Source organism: Cryptosporidium parvum, chromosome 5 (genome assembly GCF_000165345.1).
Source record: "Cryptosporidium parvum Iowa II chromosome 5, whole genome shotgun sequence".
Taxonomy (NCBI): Eukaryota; Apicomplexa; class Conoidasida; order Eucoccidiorida; family Cryptosporidiidae; genus Cryptosporidium; species Cryptosporidium parvum.
The window spans coordinates 576,156-590,486 of record NC_006984.1 but is presented as its reverse complement, the minus strand read 5'-3'; the positions used below and the strand labels follow the sequence as shown (position 1 = coordinate 590,486).

At 32.2% G+C, this 14,331-nt stretch overlaps 5 protein-coding genes across 5 annotated transcripts; all 5 read right to left on the bottom strand.

Annotated features, from left to right (window-relative positions):
- Positions 1-450: 450 nt before the first annotated feature.
- Positions 451-4,230, bottom strand: cgd5_2680 (hypothetical protein with a signal peptide plus 6+ transmembrane domains; the record flags this gene model as incomplete). The annotated part of the gene is made up of 1 exon (XM_626205.1): positions 451-4,230. One exon carries the CDS (start codon positions 4,228-4,230, stop codon positions 451-453), a length of 3,780 nt encoding a protein of 1,259 aa, XP_626205.1.
- A 633-nt stretch (positions 4,231-4,863) lies between these two features.
- On the bottom strand, positions 4,864-5,961 carry cgd5_2670 (predicted mannitol dehydrogenase; zinc dependent alcohol dehydrogenase like rossmann fold; the record flags this gene model as incomplete). The annotated part of the gene is made up of 1 exon (XM_626204.1): positions 4,864-5,961. A coding segment is annotated over one exon (1,098 nt), but the record flags the coding sequence as incomplete, so codon positions are not given.
- Positions 5,962-6,319: 358 nt separating this feature from the next.
- On the bottom strand, positions 6,320-10,141 carry cgd5_2660 (hypothetical protein; the record flags this gene model as incomplete). The annotated part of the gene is made up of 1 exon (XM_626203.1): positions 6,320-10,141. One exon carries the CDS (start codon positions 10,139-10,141, stop codon positions 6,320-6,322), a length of 3,822 nt encoding a protein of 1,273 aa, XP_626203.1.
- A 547-nt stretch (positions 10,142-10,688) lies between these two features.
- Positions 10,689-11,111, bottom strand: cgd5_2650 (hypothetical protein; the record flags this gene model as incomplete). The annotated part of the gene is made up of 1 exon (XM_626202.1): positions 10,689-11,111. The coding sequence occupies one exon, from the start codon at positions 11,109-11,111 to the stop codon at positions 10,689-10,691; it is 423 nt and encodes a 140-aa protein (XP_626202.1).
- A 949-nt stretch (positions 11,112-12,060) lies between these two features.
- Positions 12,061-14,274, bottom strand: cgd5_2640 (little finger (CxxC...CxxC) domain containing protein; the record flags this gene model as incomplete). Its single annotated transcript, XM_626201.1, has 1 exon — positions 12,061-14,274. The coding sequence occupies one exon, from the start codon at positions 14,272-14,274 to the stop codon at positions 12,061-12,063; it is 2,214 nt and encodes a 737-aa protein (XP_626201.1).
- Positions 14,275-14,331: the final 57 nt, after the last annotated feature.

Sequence of the window (14,331 nt, the reverse complement as noted above, 5' to 3'; positions counted from 1 at the left end):
ATTCCAATCAATTTTTTATCTCCTAATCATTCACCACCTTTATACAAATGTCCACTATTTATTCACTAAATAAATAATTACCAAACTCCTCTTATAGTATCTAAAAAATAACGTATCTTTTCAAAAGACTCCTCTCCACCACTTTATTAATCGCTCTTTTTTAATTCCCATTATCTCTCTTTTAATTATATAACTCTTTTTTACATGTAAATATTTACTCGGAGCGTTCCCGCCAAAATCAAATATTTAATTAATGAAATAGTTGAATATTATAACTCGAAATAATGATTGGATTTTGTTTATTAAAGAAATTTCTTTTTATTCTTTTTTTTATTTATATTTTACAAAAAAAATGATTTTTTCTTTATGAAAATATAACCTTCATAGACAAATAATTTCAATATATTCACTCCCCATTTCTTTAGCTTCCACACAACTTGTTAGGTTTGATTAATGTTTACATTGCATCTTAATAACACATTCAGGTCTCACTGGCATTCGTCCATTTTTGTTGACGTGAATATCGCTGAATGTCTTGAAGAATGCCACAAGTCCATCAAATGAACTTGTTTTCTTAGAAAGTAATAATATAATGCTATAACTCAAAGCTAGAACCAAAGGCTGGAGGAATAATGATAGAAAAGTGACAATAAATCCAGCGATCCATGTTGAAATGGAATAATTAATATCATTGAGAATGAATCCACTTGATGCTTCAATATTGTTTATAGGCTTTGCTGACTGTAAAATAGTTAAAACTGATAAAACTATTGTAATTAGAATACAAAAGCTTGAAGTAAGCCAAATAGACCATAATCTAAAATATGAATAAGCAGCTTGTTGTCTTATTGACATGATATTTAATACTGAGGAAAATCCCATAGCTGTGTCTAAAGTTATCTTTGATATATTTAATATACAATATGCAATCCAACCAACCAAAATTCCATTTTCAACCTTGTTAATTCTTGGTATAGAACTCAAAAGATAGAATATTAAAAAGTGTGATAAAGAAGTACTTGCAGTATATGAAAGCCACCTATATGTCCTTGGAGAGGATGAGTTCCATTGAAGTCTTCCAATTAGAGGGTTGAATTTTGTAAAACTTTTTATAAAGCTATCTTTGAAAGAGGTTTTCTCATATTCAGTCAACTGTTCACAACGAGAAATCAAATCAGGAGGGCTTACCCCAACTGAAAATAAAGTATCTTCCAAATTAGTTACTAGATTGCTTTCACTATTTAGTTCTTTTTTACTTTCTTTACTTATATTACTTATACTTTGTCTCATGGGTAATAAAATATTTTCTTCTAAATTATCGATAATTGATTCCAAATTCTCCTTAAGAGAGTTCGCTGCTCCTTGGGAAAAAGTATTAATTCTTAAACTTAATCCGCCCTCAAAGGTAATTAGTAACTGAGATTCTATTCCAATTGCATATTCATCAATAATATCATCAACAAAGTCTCCAATAACATGCACATTAATAATTGATCCAATAAAAAACCCTCTAGTACAAAAAGCTCCGTTTAAAATACCAGGTACTGCATATACAGGATGAAGATTTTGGATATCATCATATGTCAAAACACCAAAAGCTGAATATAAGCTCTTGTCAAACGGCAACCATTTATTGACAATATTATGTGCTTCTGCCTCAATTTCCTCTTGTTTGTCTTGGTCAAAATTTGTGGATAATCTTCCTTTATCCATAAATCCTCTTGTAACAGTATTTGCTTTGTTATTAATGTGATTATCACTAGAATACTTGATTTCTTTATTTTTCTCACCAAGAATATTACCTAGATTCAAAATTTCAATACATGAATCAGAATTTGGAGTGTTATTCACACTCTCAATTACTATATCATCATCAAAACTTCTAATTTTATTTAGAGCCATAGATTCTTTCAATTGATTAATTTGGCTTAATTGATTCTTTAAATTATCATTAGACTTGAAATCTCCTGTTTTTTCGATAGGAGAATCCTTTCTTTGAATACAGAGTAATTTTGAATCATAATTAATCCAAACATAAGTTAAAACATTGTTAATTAATACAGATGTGGCTGTAAATGGTATTGGCATATCAAAATCCCAAAAACATGTTGAATTATAATCTATTTCATAATCTCCCTTGACATTTTTTGATCTGATATTCAACTTTTCACCCCAAAATACATCATTTGTTCCTTCATTTAATACACTTCTTGGTAAAGTACTGTTCAATGTTGAATTGAGGTCCATAGTCATTGAAGCTTCTGTAGAAAAGTCAGAAAGCTCATTGTCATAACTTTGTTTTGACCTTGATTGTGGTATGAGACTTTTTATTAAGTGGTTTAAGCTTGAAATATCATCTTTTTCTTCTAATACCGTAAACTTTATGATGGGATTATTTTTATACGTTTTTTCAATTTCTGAAATGCGTAAATTTCCTTCAAATGTGGATATTTTTCCATTAGATTTGTTTGCCCTAGAAGTAACTTCTCTTTTAAGAACTTTAGATTTCGACTTATTTTCTTCCAATGTTAATGTAACAGTTCCTGCAACGGTATCATTTATCAATATCGATTTAATATTGTCAAATGGTAAAAATCCCATTGGACCAATCCATTCCAAAGAATCAAATCCTTTAATACAATCACATAGTATCCTTGGGTGAATACATATTGTTTGAAGCTCATCAATTAGCCACAAATAACATTCCAAATTTTGAACTTGTCCTGAAGTTAATTCCATTAGTAATTTTATTTGGCATTCAGAATGAATCCCAACTCTATTCAAATAATCATTAATAAGAGTATAAATTCCATTATCATGAATATTAATCTTTATTGATCCTGTAGGACTTCTTTGAGTCCATTGATTTGGAAAATTGAGTTTTGGATTATTTCTTACTAATGTAGACTTGATCCAATCTCTCACAAGATCTGCTTGATTGTTAGCTCCAATTATTTGCATCCTTAACCTTCTTAGATAGTCATAAGAAATTTGCTCACTTCGGACAAGCTTTCTTAAAATGATAAGACAAGCAATTCTTGGAAGTAACTCCTTATATTGCGATATATCTATCTTATTTGCCTTGAACCAAAATCCATGACACCAATTCTTCAAATCTTCCATAGATGGAAGTTTATTAGAATTCTCTTTAGAAGAAATAAATCTAATAATATTCAATAATACAATATTTTCATCGTAAATACTTTTTGAAAATTTTTTCTCTGATATTTTGATTCCATCTTTAGACCTATATTCCTGGTTTGTCATATAAAAGTAATTCAAAACAAATCCATCATTTTTCATTGTCTCATAATAACTCTTTAATTTGCTATTGAAATATTCAAAGTGAAAATGAGAAACTTTAAATTTTGAAGTTATAAAATGAATGAGAGTTAGCGGAAAAAATACTGTTTGCATGGTAATAGTTAATATTCTTACATACCCCACTTTCATTTTGATCGGTGGAATAAAATATAAATTGGTATATGGGAACTTTATCCCATTAAACATGTTAATTCTCTCTTCATTTTTACTTTTCAATTGATTGTTGCTTGGAATTTGTTGTAAAAATATCAAATTCGGTCTTTTTAATATACTAACCCAATCAGACAAATCTTTCACATATGCAAAAATCCAGCAAATCAAATACAAAGCAAAAAATGCACATGAAAGTAAAATCCCTGACAATATTTCCTCCTCTGAAGTTGAGCGATTGATTTTCATTAGTTCCAACTTCTGTTTATCTTTAGCACTTTTATTTCCAAATAAAATCCCCGTTGTATTTAAACTTGGTAGCTTAATTTTAAATTCTGGAATTGTGAATGACCATAAGAGTCTGTCTTCAAGATTTTTTACAAGTGTGGATGAAGAATTTATTAATGATTGATTAAATGTATTTATTTCATTTTCCTCTGAAACACCCTCTTTGCCTTTAATATAAATTCTTATAGATTCCCATAATTTATTAAATAAGCAATTAATTTCATTAAAAATATCACTTAATCCGTTCAATACATTGTCCCAAGAAATTGGATTTATTCTAAATCCTTTATCTTCTTCCTTTGTGGAATTATCAGCTTTTTTATCATTTAATCTTACAGTTTCATTAATTGTTTTATTTATATTCAAATTTTGAATCTCATTAATATTATTGATTAGTTCTTCACCTTGCGAAAATACATTTTTAAAGCAAATTACAATGCTAATAACCAAAATCAGAGCCGCTTTCATTTCTTCTGAACTCTAAGATTTTGTATTAAGTCTTTCAAGTTTAAAGAAAACTATTGTATTATTACAGTGTGTTTAATTTCTCGTTTTTTTTTCACACTGATTACAGGTATTATTATTCCACCTTTTTTTATTTTTTAATTTTGTTATTTATATTTGTTGGAAAACATTTCATTAAAGGTCTGGGACTAGACTCAAATAATTCATAATTTCCATAATTATAATTTAAAAACTTTTCCTTCTTCATTTTATTTAAATTAATGATTAGTTTATTTAAAAACATCTGTTTAAATTCAGAAAAAAATAAAATATTACTGTTAATTTTCATTTAGAATAATTATTTTCTTAGCGATTATGTATACACAGTGAATCTTTACATCATTTCTGTATTTTGAAAGGTTGTCCACATGAAATTATTGCAAAAGATTGGCATTTTGTGCACATAATCACATGCATGCAAATATATACCGTAGGGATAGTCAAAAAACACGTGTGGCGGCAAAATCGATAGTTGGTTAAATGCAAGTGGGGCGATGAAAAAGCAGACGAATAATATTTAGCACTTATTATCACAAAAAAAAAAAAAAAAAGCACACATAAAAAACAACCAAAATACAGTTTTTTAAATTCTTTATTTCAAACTTGATCTTGAGAGTTAGCGACATCAATTACAAACCTAAATTTAACATCGCTCTTGAGCATTTTTTCGTAGGCCTCGTTGACTTGGTTTAGCTTAATTAGTTCAATAGTAGATGTAATATTGTGCTCACCACAGTAGTTAAGCATTTGTTGAGTGATTTCAATATTACCAATATTACCACCTGTGATGGTTTTTTCACCAAATATTACTGAAAATGAATTGAATTCGGAAGTTTCACCAGCAGGAGGAGCTCCAACACATGCCATGACTCCGTGGTAAGAGAGCAATTTCAATAGGTTTTCCACTGACCTTTTTCCAGAAACAGTATCAATAATACCATCAAAGTATCCGCTGAACTTTTCAAGTGCTTCTGGATCGTCAAATTTAATAAAATGTTTGGCTCCCATAGCAAGGGCATATTCTTTTTTACTTTCTGAACGAGTGATTACAGCAACTTCACATCCGAAGCTGACACCAAACTTGACAGCCATGTGACCCAAACCTCCCAATCCAACTACAGCCAACTTGAATCCGGGTCTGTTCATCTTGTTCCTAATCATTGGAGAATAAACGGTGACTCCAGCACAGAGCAATGGAGCTGCAGCTGCTTTATCCAAGTTTTCTGGGATCTTAAGTAAGAAGTGCTCGTTACAAGTAACATATGTACCATATCCTCCATAAGTATTCATTCCATTTTTATAGCGACCATTATAAGTGAGTGAAAGGCTTCCACAAAATTGTTCATACCCATCCTTACAGGCATTACAGCTCATGCATGAATCAACAATACATCCTATTCCTACGCAATCACCCACTTTCACTTTTGTAACATTTTCTCCAATTTCCTCAACAATACCGATAATTTCGTGGCCCGGGACCATTGGGAAAATTCCTGGAAACCATTCATTTTTTACTTGATGAACATCACTGTGGCAAATTCCACAATATAAAACTTTGATTTTAGCTTCATTTGGTTCGTATGACTTTATCTCATATTTATGTGGTACTAAATCTTGAGAAGGGCCCAAAGCTGCATATGCTTTTGACTCATAAACTGCCATTTTAAATTTCTGCTCAACAAAAATAATATTCAGTCAAATAAATAGTTTAATTGAGTTTGTTTATTGGCGAACCTGAGAGTCTGTCTCAATGCCATTGTAAATTCAAATCAAAATATTATTTGCAGGCGGCTGAAGAAACAGCAAAAATTTTGCATTACCGCCATACAACTCCCCACAAATTGCATTTAACTTTGAGAAATAAATTTGCATGTTGCACACAATACCGGTATACAAACTCTTAATTGCCAAATAATTTTGTCCACATGAATTTAATTAAAATTCTAAACCAGACAAAACTGAAGAATTAAGATGTTTTTTTTTAAATAAAATTTTTATTATTGAAAAAAGTGAGGAAATTGAATGAAATAAGCTAAGGAAGACTATTTAATCTTTAATTAGCAAGTTTGAAATCGTATTTAAGCATGATTTCATTTTCTGGATTATTTGAATTGCCATTTTGAGCGTTTAATTCAACTAAAATCATTGAGTTATTGGAAATAATGGATTTAATAAATGATATGGCAGAATTTAAACTGGTACTTTTGATAATTCTGTTTATCTGTTCTTTTTCGTTAGAAATTCTACTCGTGTTTTGATTCGAAGGAGAAAAGCTTTCTGACTCAAAATATTCGACAATTCTGCTAAAAAGATAGGAAGATTGGGCTACAATTTGAGTTTGAGAGAGTAATAATTGGAGGATGACTTCAGTTTTGATTTGTTTAAAATTGAGACTCAAAGACTGATCAATCAAGTGGTTTGACTTGTCATAGGGTTTATTATCTTGATTGTAGTTGAATTCAGTGAATTCGGAATTTTCAATAAATGAAAGGAAGTCTAATAGTAAAATTGAAGTCGTTATGTCTTTACTAGAGAAGACTTTATTATCAGAAACTTCAAGAATCAACTGTAGCCCAAGTTTTTTAAGGAAAGGAGAAGGTATCACGAGTAAGTTAATATTCTTTCTTTGAGATTTATCAACCAAAAGTGAAGTTGGGAGATACATATTCTTAAAAGTAAATTGAATGAGACTAACAAGAAGTATTAACATTGACTTTTGTTGGATATCATTTTTAGAGGCTGAAATCCAAAGAGTGGAAATTAACATTTCAAAATTTTCATTTTTATTTGATTGGTTATTTTTGTTCTCCTTATTGGCATAAAATAATAATCTTGTTCTTGATGAATCAATTTCTTCTAATAAAGGATGGGGAAATTTAATTTCTCCGGAAGTATTCTTCGTGTAAAGTGAATCAGGAAAGTATTTAAAGTCATTAAAGCATGTATTTGAAATAAGGGACTCTTTTACAATATCAAAACTAACATTTGGTTCATCAATATGAGTAATTAATCCAATTACATTGATATATGGATTTTTAATATCAAGTTTTTTGTCCAAAAGAATAGTTATTTCATCACTTTCTAACTCTTTTATCTCAGAAAGCACTTCTTCATGCGTAAATATCTCAGGAAGAAACAATTGCTTGATCTTATCAGTACAATAATTGGTTGCACTATTCGCTAATATTGATTGATTAATTTCCTTAATTGCATCCACTTTAACCCTTTCAGAGAGTTCTTTCGATATATTCAGCATAGAGACAGTTCGAATAGATTTAAGAACCTCTTTCAAGTATTCTGGAAACATGGGCGATGGAGATGTTACTTGTAATTGTACACAATTTGTCGATAAAGCTGTGCCAAAATGATGGCAAGGCTGGAAGTTAATGGTTGCACCAATTTTTCTATATGAATTAAAGTTCAGAGATAAGGTCGTTGTTATCCATATAGCAAAGATAATTCTTGAAATAAAGGAAGCAAGTATCGAATTTTTTGTTAGATTTCCTTGTTTTCCTTTATTTAATAATAGCTTGGAGTAATCAATACTATCATACCATCTAATAATAGCAGAAGATAAAGAGCTTTGAAGAATTTCACTGGATTTATCTGGATAATTGATCTGAGAGTAGTAAATTAAGAATTTATTATTCTCATCTTGTGATATGATTTTCGGTTCTGAAATATAAGGAGTTGTGCCTTGTATTGGATTATCATCTTCAATTTGGTTTGAAAAAGAGCTCCATTCAAATTCTCCATCTAAAAAAGTTAATTCTGAATTCTTCAAAAGATGATGCGGAGAAATCAGGAAGTCATATTCATCTTTTATTTCGTTCTTAAGTATTACTTGTCTTAATGGATCCATTTTGATGACATATTTCTTCAAGTTTTCAGGATCTTTCAGTAAATTGAGGAAGTTCGGCTCAAATTTGAGCTCAAAATAATTAATTGTAGGTGGGTCTGGCAATAGAAGCTTGAGCTTTTTGAAATTATACTCATTATTATTATTGAAAAAGGCTTTTGAAGTAATAAAAATAATAAAATTTGAAGGTTTGAGTGCATTTTCAAGAGTGAATTTTACATATTTCAAAATTACTTTAATTTTTGAATAAAAACGGTTATTACCAACCAGAATTTCGCTTGGATTATGCGATTTTAAGTTTTGTATGGCAATTTCTGTGGTTTCAAAATTACGATCAAAGTAATCAATATAGTTTTCTCTTTCACTATTCATTTGGTAATTTGAGTTTGAAATGTAGTTTTCAATTTGGAGTATATCACATATGGCAAGAAATGGTCGATTGGTTTCTTTATTCTCTAAAATATCTTTTTTTGTGGATTTAATATCTAAGTTATTTAAGCTATCTTCAATTTGTTTTATTAATGAATTAAAGTAAGCAAATATGGATTGAACAATAAATTGAATTAATGGTGATTTGGGGTCAATTTCAGATTCAAACTTTTCTGAAAGTTTAATAATAACAGAATATATAGTAAATCCAAGCTTTTGTGATGAGTGAGCTGCAAAGTATACTTCTCCACTACTAACTGATTTAATAAGTTTTCTTTTATTCAAAAAATTCACAAGACTTCCAGATTCTAATAAATAAGAAATAACTTTTAGTGGTTTTGAATTTGATGACGAAAGAGATGAATAGAAAGCAGGAATAATCCATTGAATTTCAATCTCTCCATTACTATTTATGGAGTCATGAATTGGAGAATTTACTATTATTGAAGGTTTCAAATCTGCTACTGCAACAGGAGGTAGCTCAGAATAATTATTATTTTGGTTCTTATTATTCTTAGATTTTGATTGCTTAAAGAGGGATTTATTATCTCCTATGGTTTTATTGGTGTTATCTTTAATTTTCTCATTTTCTTGCAAAATTGGAATATTAAAATCATTCAATATTTTAAAAAGTTTTTCATTGGAAATGTTTGAATGGAAAGCAACAATTACTGGTTTATTGCTGATAATTCGATTATAAGCTTGCATTATTTCTACCTCCAAATTCCCTTCTTTAATTAAAGATAATACTGTGGATTCTGAACCAATTGACCACAATTTAAGTATATCAATAGTTTTATGGTTTGTTGTTCTTTGAAAGGATTTGGCATTATTCTTAATAAATTCTCTCAGAATTTCAAAACGTAAATAAGATTCATCTTGGATATATTCAACATAATTCAAATTCATATTTTGTATTGCCTGCTCAATCGAACTTTTCCTTAAAATTAATTTTCTTGGTTTTCCTTTATTTTTCAAATAAATTGTATTAAAGAAATGTTCCAACATCTTAATATAGTGTTTTGAAGGACATCCAACACTTATCATAATACAAGAAGGTAAATATTGGATATTAATTTTTCCTCCTATATCTTTAACATATTCTCTAAAAGATGATGGTTCAAGTGGATTCCAATTATACTCAATTTCAAGAAATTTCTCAGAAAAAAGTATTTGAATCATAAAGTGGTAAAGTCCTGGTATCTTTTCATGCTTAATATTTTCAGCTGTGATTTCTAAATTTAAAGTAATGCTACTAACTTCAGTTCCTTCTGTCGTAAGAATACTCATTTTTACTTCATTTTCAAATTCATAGTAAGTTCCAAGCCGGCTATCTAATGGACTTGATCTTGAAATTGCTTTATTATCAAAAAATCTCATCAGTTTTGTTTTGTTTTTTGCCCTCTTTAAATCCTTCTCCATTTTTTCAATCTTTAATTTGACCTTTTCATTATTTGGAGCAATATACCTTACATTATTCTTGACAAATTTATCTCTATTTATTTGTTTTTTTTTCTTTTCCTTTATTGGCTTTCTTTCTTTGGATTTGAATATGGCTTTGAAAACTTCTTTTTTTTCAATTGGCATCTTATGCTCTCTTTGTTATAGTGCTATTCTATATATTTTTCATTAATTAGTAATCACTTTTCCTAGTTTTGCACCTTTTTGAGCCAACGAATATTTATTTTGTTTCAAAAAAAGTACGAAAAAGAGTAAGGGGAGAAAACTTTTAAAATAATATTACTCGCAAAATTTACTCTATATTCTACAACTAAAAACTTAAAATCTATTTTCAATATTTTCCCCACGCGATGCACATTTGCAACCGGACGGTATTCTTCCCAGTACCGGCACTATTAACTTCGCCAAATTGCCCGCCTTAAACCTCGAACTAAAAGTAACCCAAACTAAACTTGCACTTCCTAAAAGGCATTACACACACATACATAGTTAATAAATTTAAAATGGCGCGCGAATGGCGGGAAATGTTTGTTATAGAAAAACATTAAAAAGAATACGAGGGTTATGGTGGTGGGAGTGGTGTTGATAGTAGTAGTGGCGGTGGAAGTCAGTTTGGTAGCAAGATTTTAGTGTTATGATTGTAACAGTTATTGAATATCTTTTTGATCATTTCTTAAGCATTAGTTTGACAGGATTTTGTGCATTTAGGTTCTCTACCATCTTTAGAATTTTGTTTGATATCAATTTGAATATTTTTATTAAGGCTTAGGGTAATTTTGTAGGATAAGTAAACAAGGTAACCATATAGTGTAAGTGTGGAGACCAATATAATAAACAATATAGTCCAAAGAGCTTTCTCTAGCTTATGCCCATTATATCTGTGAAATAAGGCTAAAAAAATATTATTATAAGTTTCATACGAGAAGAACTCCCCATTAAGAGCAATAAGTATCACAAAAGCAAAGGCAAAAAGGATCGCAATACCAGAGATAATTCCAAAGATTGAGATATTTGATATTCCATAAAAGAGAGGTCCTGATCCTGGAATTAGGGCATTAGAGAGGAGTAAAAGCAACTTTTTCAGTCTTAACTTCATATTAGCTTAACTTTACCTAACTTTTCTTTCTGGTCGTTTTCAGACAAAAATCGTATATAAAGGCGGGTAATAAAAATTCAAGAGAACTACTCCCCCCTTCAAAAGTGAGTATAGGGGGGAAAGTCCTGTCAACAAAGACTAAATAAAAAAGAAAAAAGTAAAAAAAATTAAACAAGCCATAAGGAAAAAGAACGCTAAATACCTACTAGAAATTGGGGGAGGGTTCCTTATCCCAGAAAAGACTCAAAGGAATAAGGCAATTGGAAACACTTTGGCGGGGAATGAAATATTTGTGACCTGAGTGAGCCTTTGAATGAATGATATGACAGCCCCACAAATTATATCATGGGAAGAATGACCTCGTGTTTATAGCTGAGTAATGATATACAAATTTTCTCAGAATAGAAACTAACAATTGGAAAGATAATCCAGAAACTTTGCTAGATTCAAACCAGCTAAAATTACCATGAAATGAACCGTGTATCAATAATTGCCGGTATACTTTAGCACATACATTATACACGTAATTATGTCCACATAATTGCATGCATGCGAGCATTACGTGTATGCATACATAAATAGCCAAAATTATTCTTCCCCCCATAGGTCAAATAAACAAGTGAATGTTAAAATATACCATGCTGGCCACAATTGAGCAAGCCTTCCGTGGTGTAATTTCTTTTTGTATGTGAAATATATTTATGTATCAGCACATGTAATGACTTAACTATGACTCTCTTCTACTCTCGTCTGTTTGTTTGTTTGTTTGTTTGTTCGTTCATTCATTCATTCATACATTCTCATTCATAATCTTCAGATCTTGGGGGTTGTGTGGGAAGAGAGATAATCGGAAGTGGTCTATAGCATAAAAGGCGAGTGCATGGTGTAAAATAAGGATGAGTAAATGCAGAGAGGCGACAATCAGATTGGGGATTTGAAAGTTCCTACTCTATAAATTAACTGACATAACCTTCGAGGAGGATTGCTTCTTATTTGTTGACTGGCATGATGTTGAGGCCGAACCCACTGGAGACACGCTTGTAGAGGAGCTGGTAGAGCAAGTACTGTTATTAATTCCATCGGAACAAATTTGGTTATTCAATTGCTTAGAGTTATTAAGATGTCCTCCATTGGAGTCGTTGTAGTTTAGATTCGAAGGTAGGTTTGTGGCAATGAAGCCACTATTGCTATTACTTCGCTGGACAAATACAGGTTGTAAGCCTTCATTAAAGCTGGATTGGATATTTGAAACCATTCCATTTCTACCCGAACCTGAGCCCAAGGTCGACTGGGAATTAGTATTAGTACAAGTACTGTTACTATTATTATTATTACCAGTACTGCTGCTACCTGAGTTGCCACCTGTATTCCCATTATTAAAAGACCTATAGGCCTTGAGATGATGTAAATACACGTGCTTGGCATACTCTGCGACGATCTTATCCCCAATTTCATCTCGGTACTCTCCGCATTTGAAGCATCTAAAGCGTCGTGGAAAGTTGACATTACTGCATTTGCAACATGCCCAATTCCCATTCTGCCCTTTCATGGGGTTGGCATTCGCAAAACCCGCCCCATTCACTCCCGCCTGAAATTCATGCGGTGCCCCGCTCAAAGCTCCCATTAGAGGCGGGTTCTGGCTCCCATTAGAGGGTTGTTTTCCACAGAGTGGATCACCATAGATTTTGAGAAAAGATGAAGGATTTTTGAACTCGTCAGGGTGTGCAAGCATAGTCGGGGCGGCAAAGTTGGGTCCTCCTACACCAAGTGTGGTGGGGCTCCAGTTTCCATTTCCAGAGTTGGAATTCGATGAATTAGATGGTATCGTAGAGTGGTGGTGATTATTATTATTGGATTGGAAGTTCGGGACCTCCTTGTTGAATCTGGTTGCTAGTAGAGCAGCAGTGGAGCTTAGTATTTGGGACGCTTGCTCGAAAACATTTCCGGTGTGTCCATTATCTTTGACGATACTCATGAGTATATAATCCAGGAGTTCATTTGCTTTAGATGATAAGATAACAGAAGAGGGGGAAGATGGGGTGGTGGTGGTGGTGGCAGAGGCGGCGACGGTAGTGGCAGTTGTGCTTGTAGTGTGTTTGCCTCCAGCTCCAGGCGTGGTGACGCCATTTGATTTAGGTAAAACGCTTCCCCCCCATTTACTAGGGTTGATGCCACTGCAAATGCCTGAAGGAAGTGTGGAAGTTACAGAGCCTCCATGGCCATTGTTGATGTTGATATTGTTATTGCTATTATTGTTGCTGTTACTAGCGTTGTTATTATTACTATTGTTATTGCTGTTGACATTACCACCACTGGTGCTGCTGCTGCTACTACTACTGCTACTACCCCTGCAATTGCCGTTACCGTTTAGGATAACATTATCCGGGGAGTTTTCAAAGCAGTAATCGGTGATCTTTGAGTAGGGGAGGAAGCTCCCCCAGGAATCGGAGCTGAGTCCATCATTGAGGTAATTAAGAAGTGGGGCTGAAAAGTCACCTGATATTGGATCAGTAGATGTAGATTCAGGCCCAAACCCTGAAATAGTAAAAGGGTCAGATCCTGGTGGTGCTGGGAGGCTACATGGAGGTGAACACTCATCTACAACTGTAGGAGTGTATGGGGCCGAAGTTGATCTAGTAGAAGAAAGAGTACAGACGAATGACTTCGGAGAAGAAAATATACTCATCATTGCTGCTCCACCCAAAGCTCCAGTTGAGTGATTCCCATTTGGTTGATGCTCTTTCACACTAGAGTGTTGCTCTTTGGCTAAGAGTACCTTATTGCTGATATCCATAGGACAGTTTGTTTGGCCTAAAATGTCGTGTATGGTGCCACATCCCATGTTTCCGACACCTTGTTTGGGGATTCTAAGAATATGGGAAGCATTTCCAAGTCTACAAGTTTGGGGAGTTTCTAGGTGAGAATTATCGATCATACTGGAAATTTCATCAAAGTAGTTTTGATCTGTGCCAAACGTAGAGGTTCCATCAATTATGGACGCTATGCAAGGCGTTGATATGGAATTTGAGGACGATGTTGAAGGTGTAGTAGTAGTAGTAGATGTTGATGAAATTTGCTTCTGGTCAAATTCTAGACCACCAAGTGTTGATGAATTTGCAAACTGTGGACGTGGTCTAGGAGTGGCAAACATTCTTGAATTCATGTGAAATTAACGACGATCTCTGTTCAGACTATTTAGGTTAAAATAGCAAATTGAATA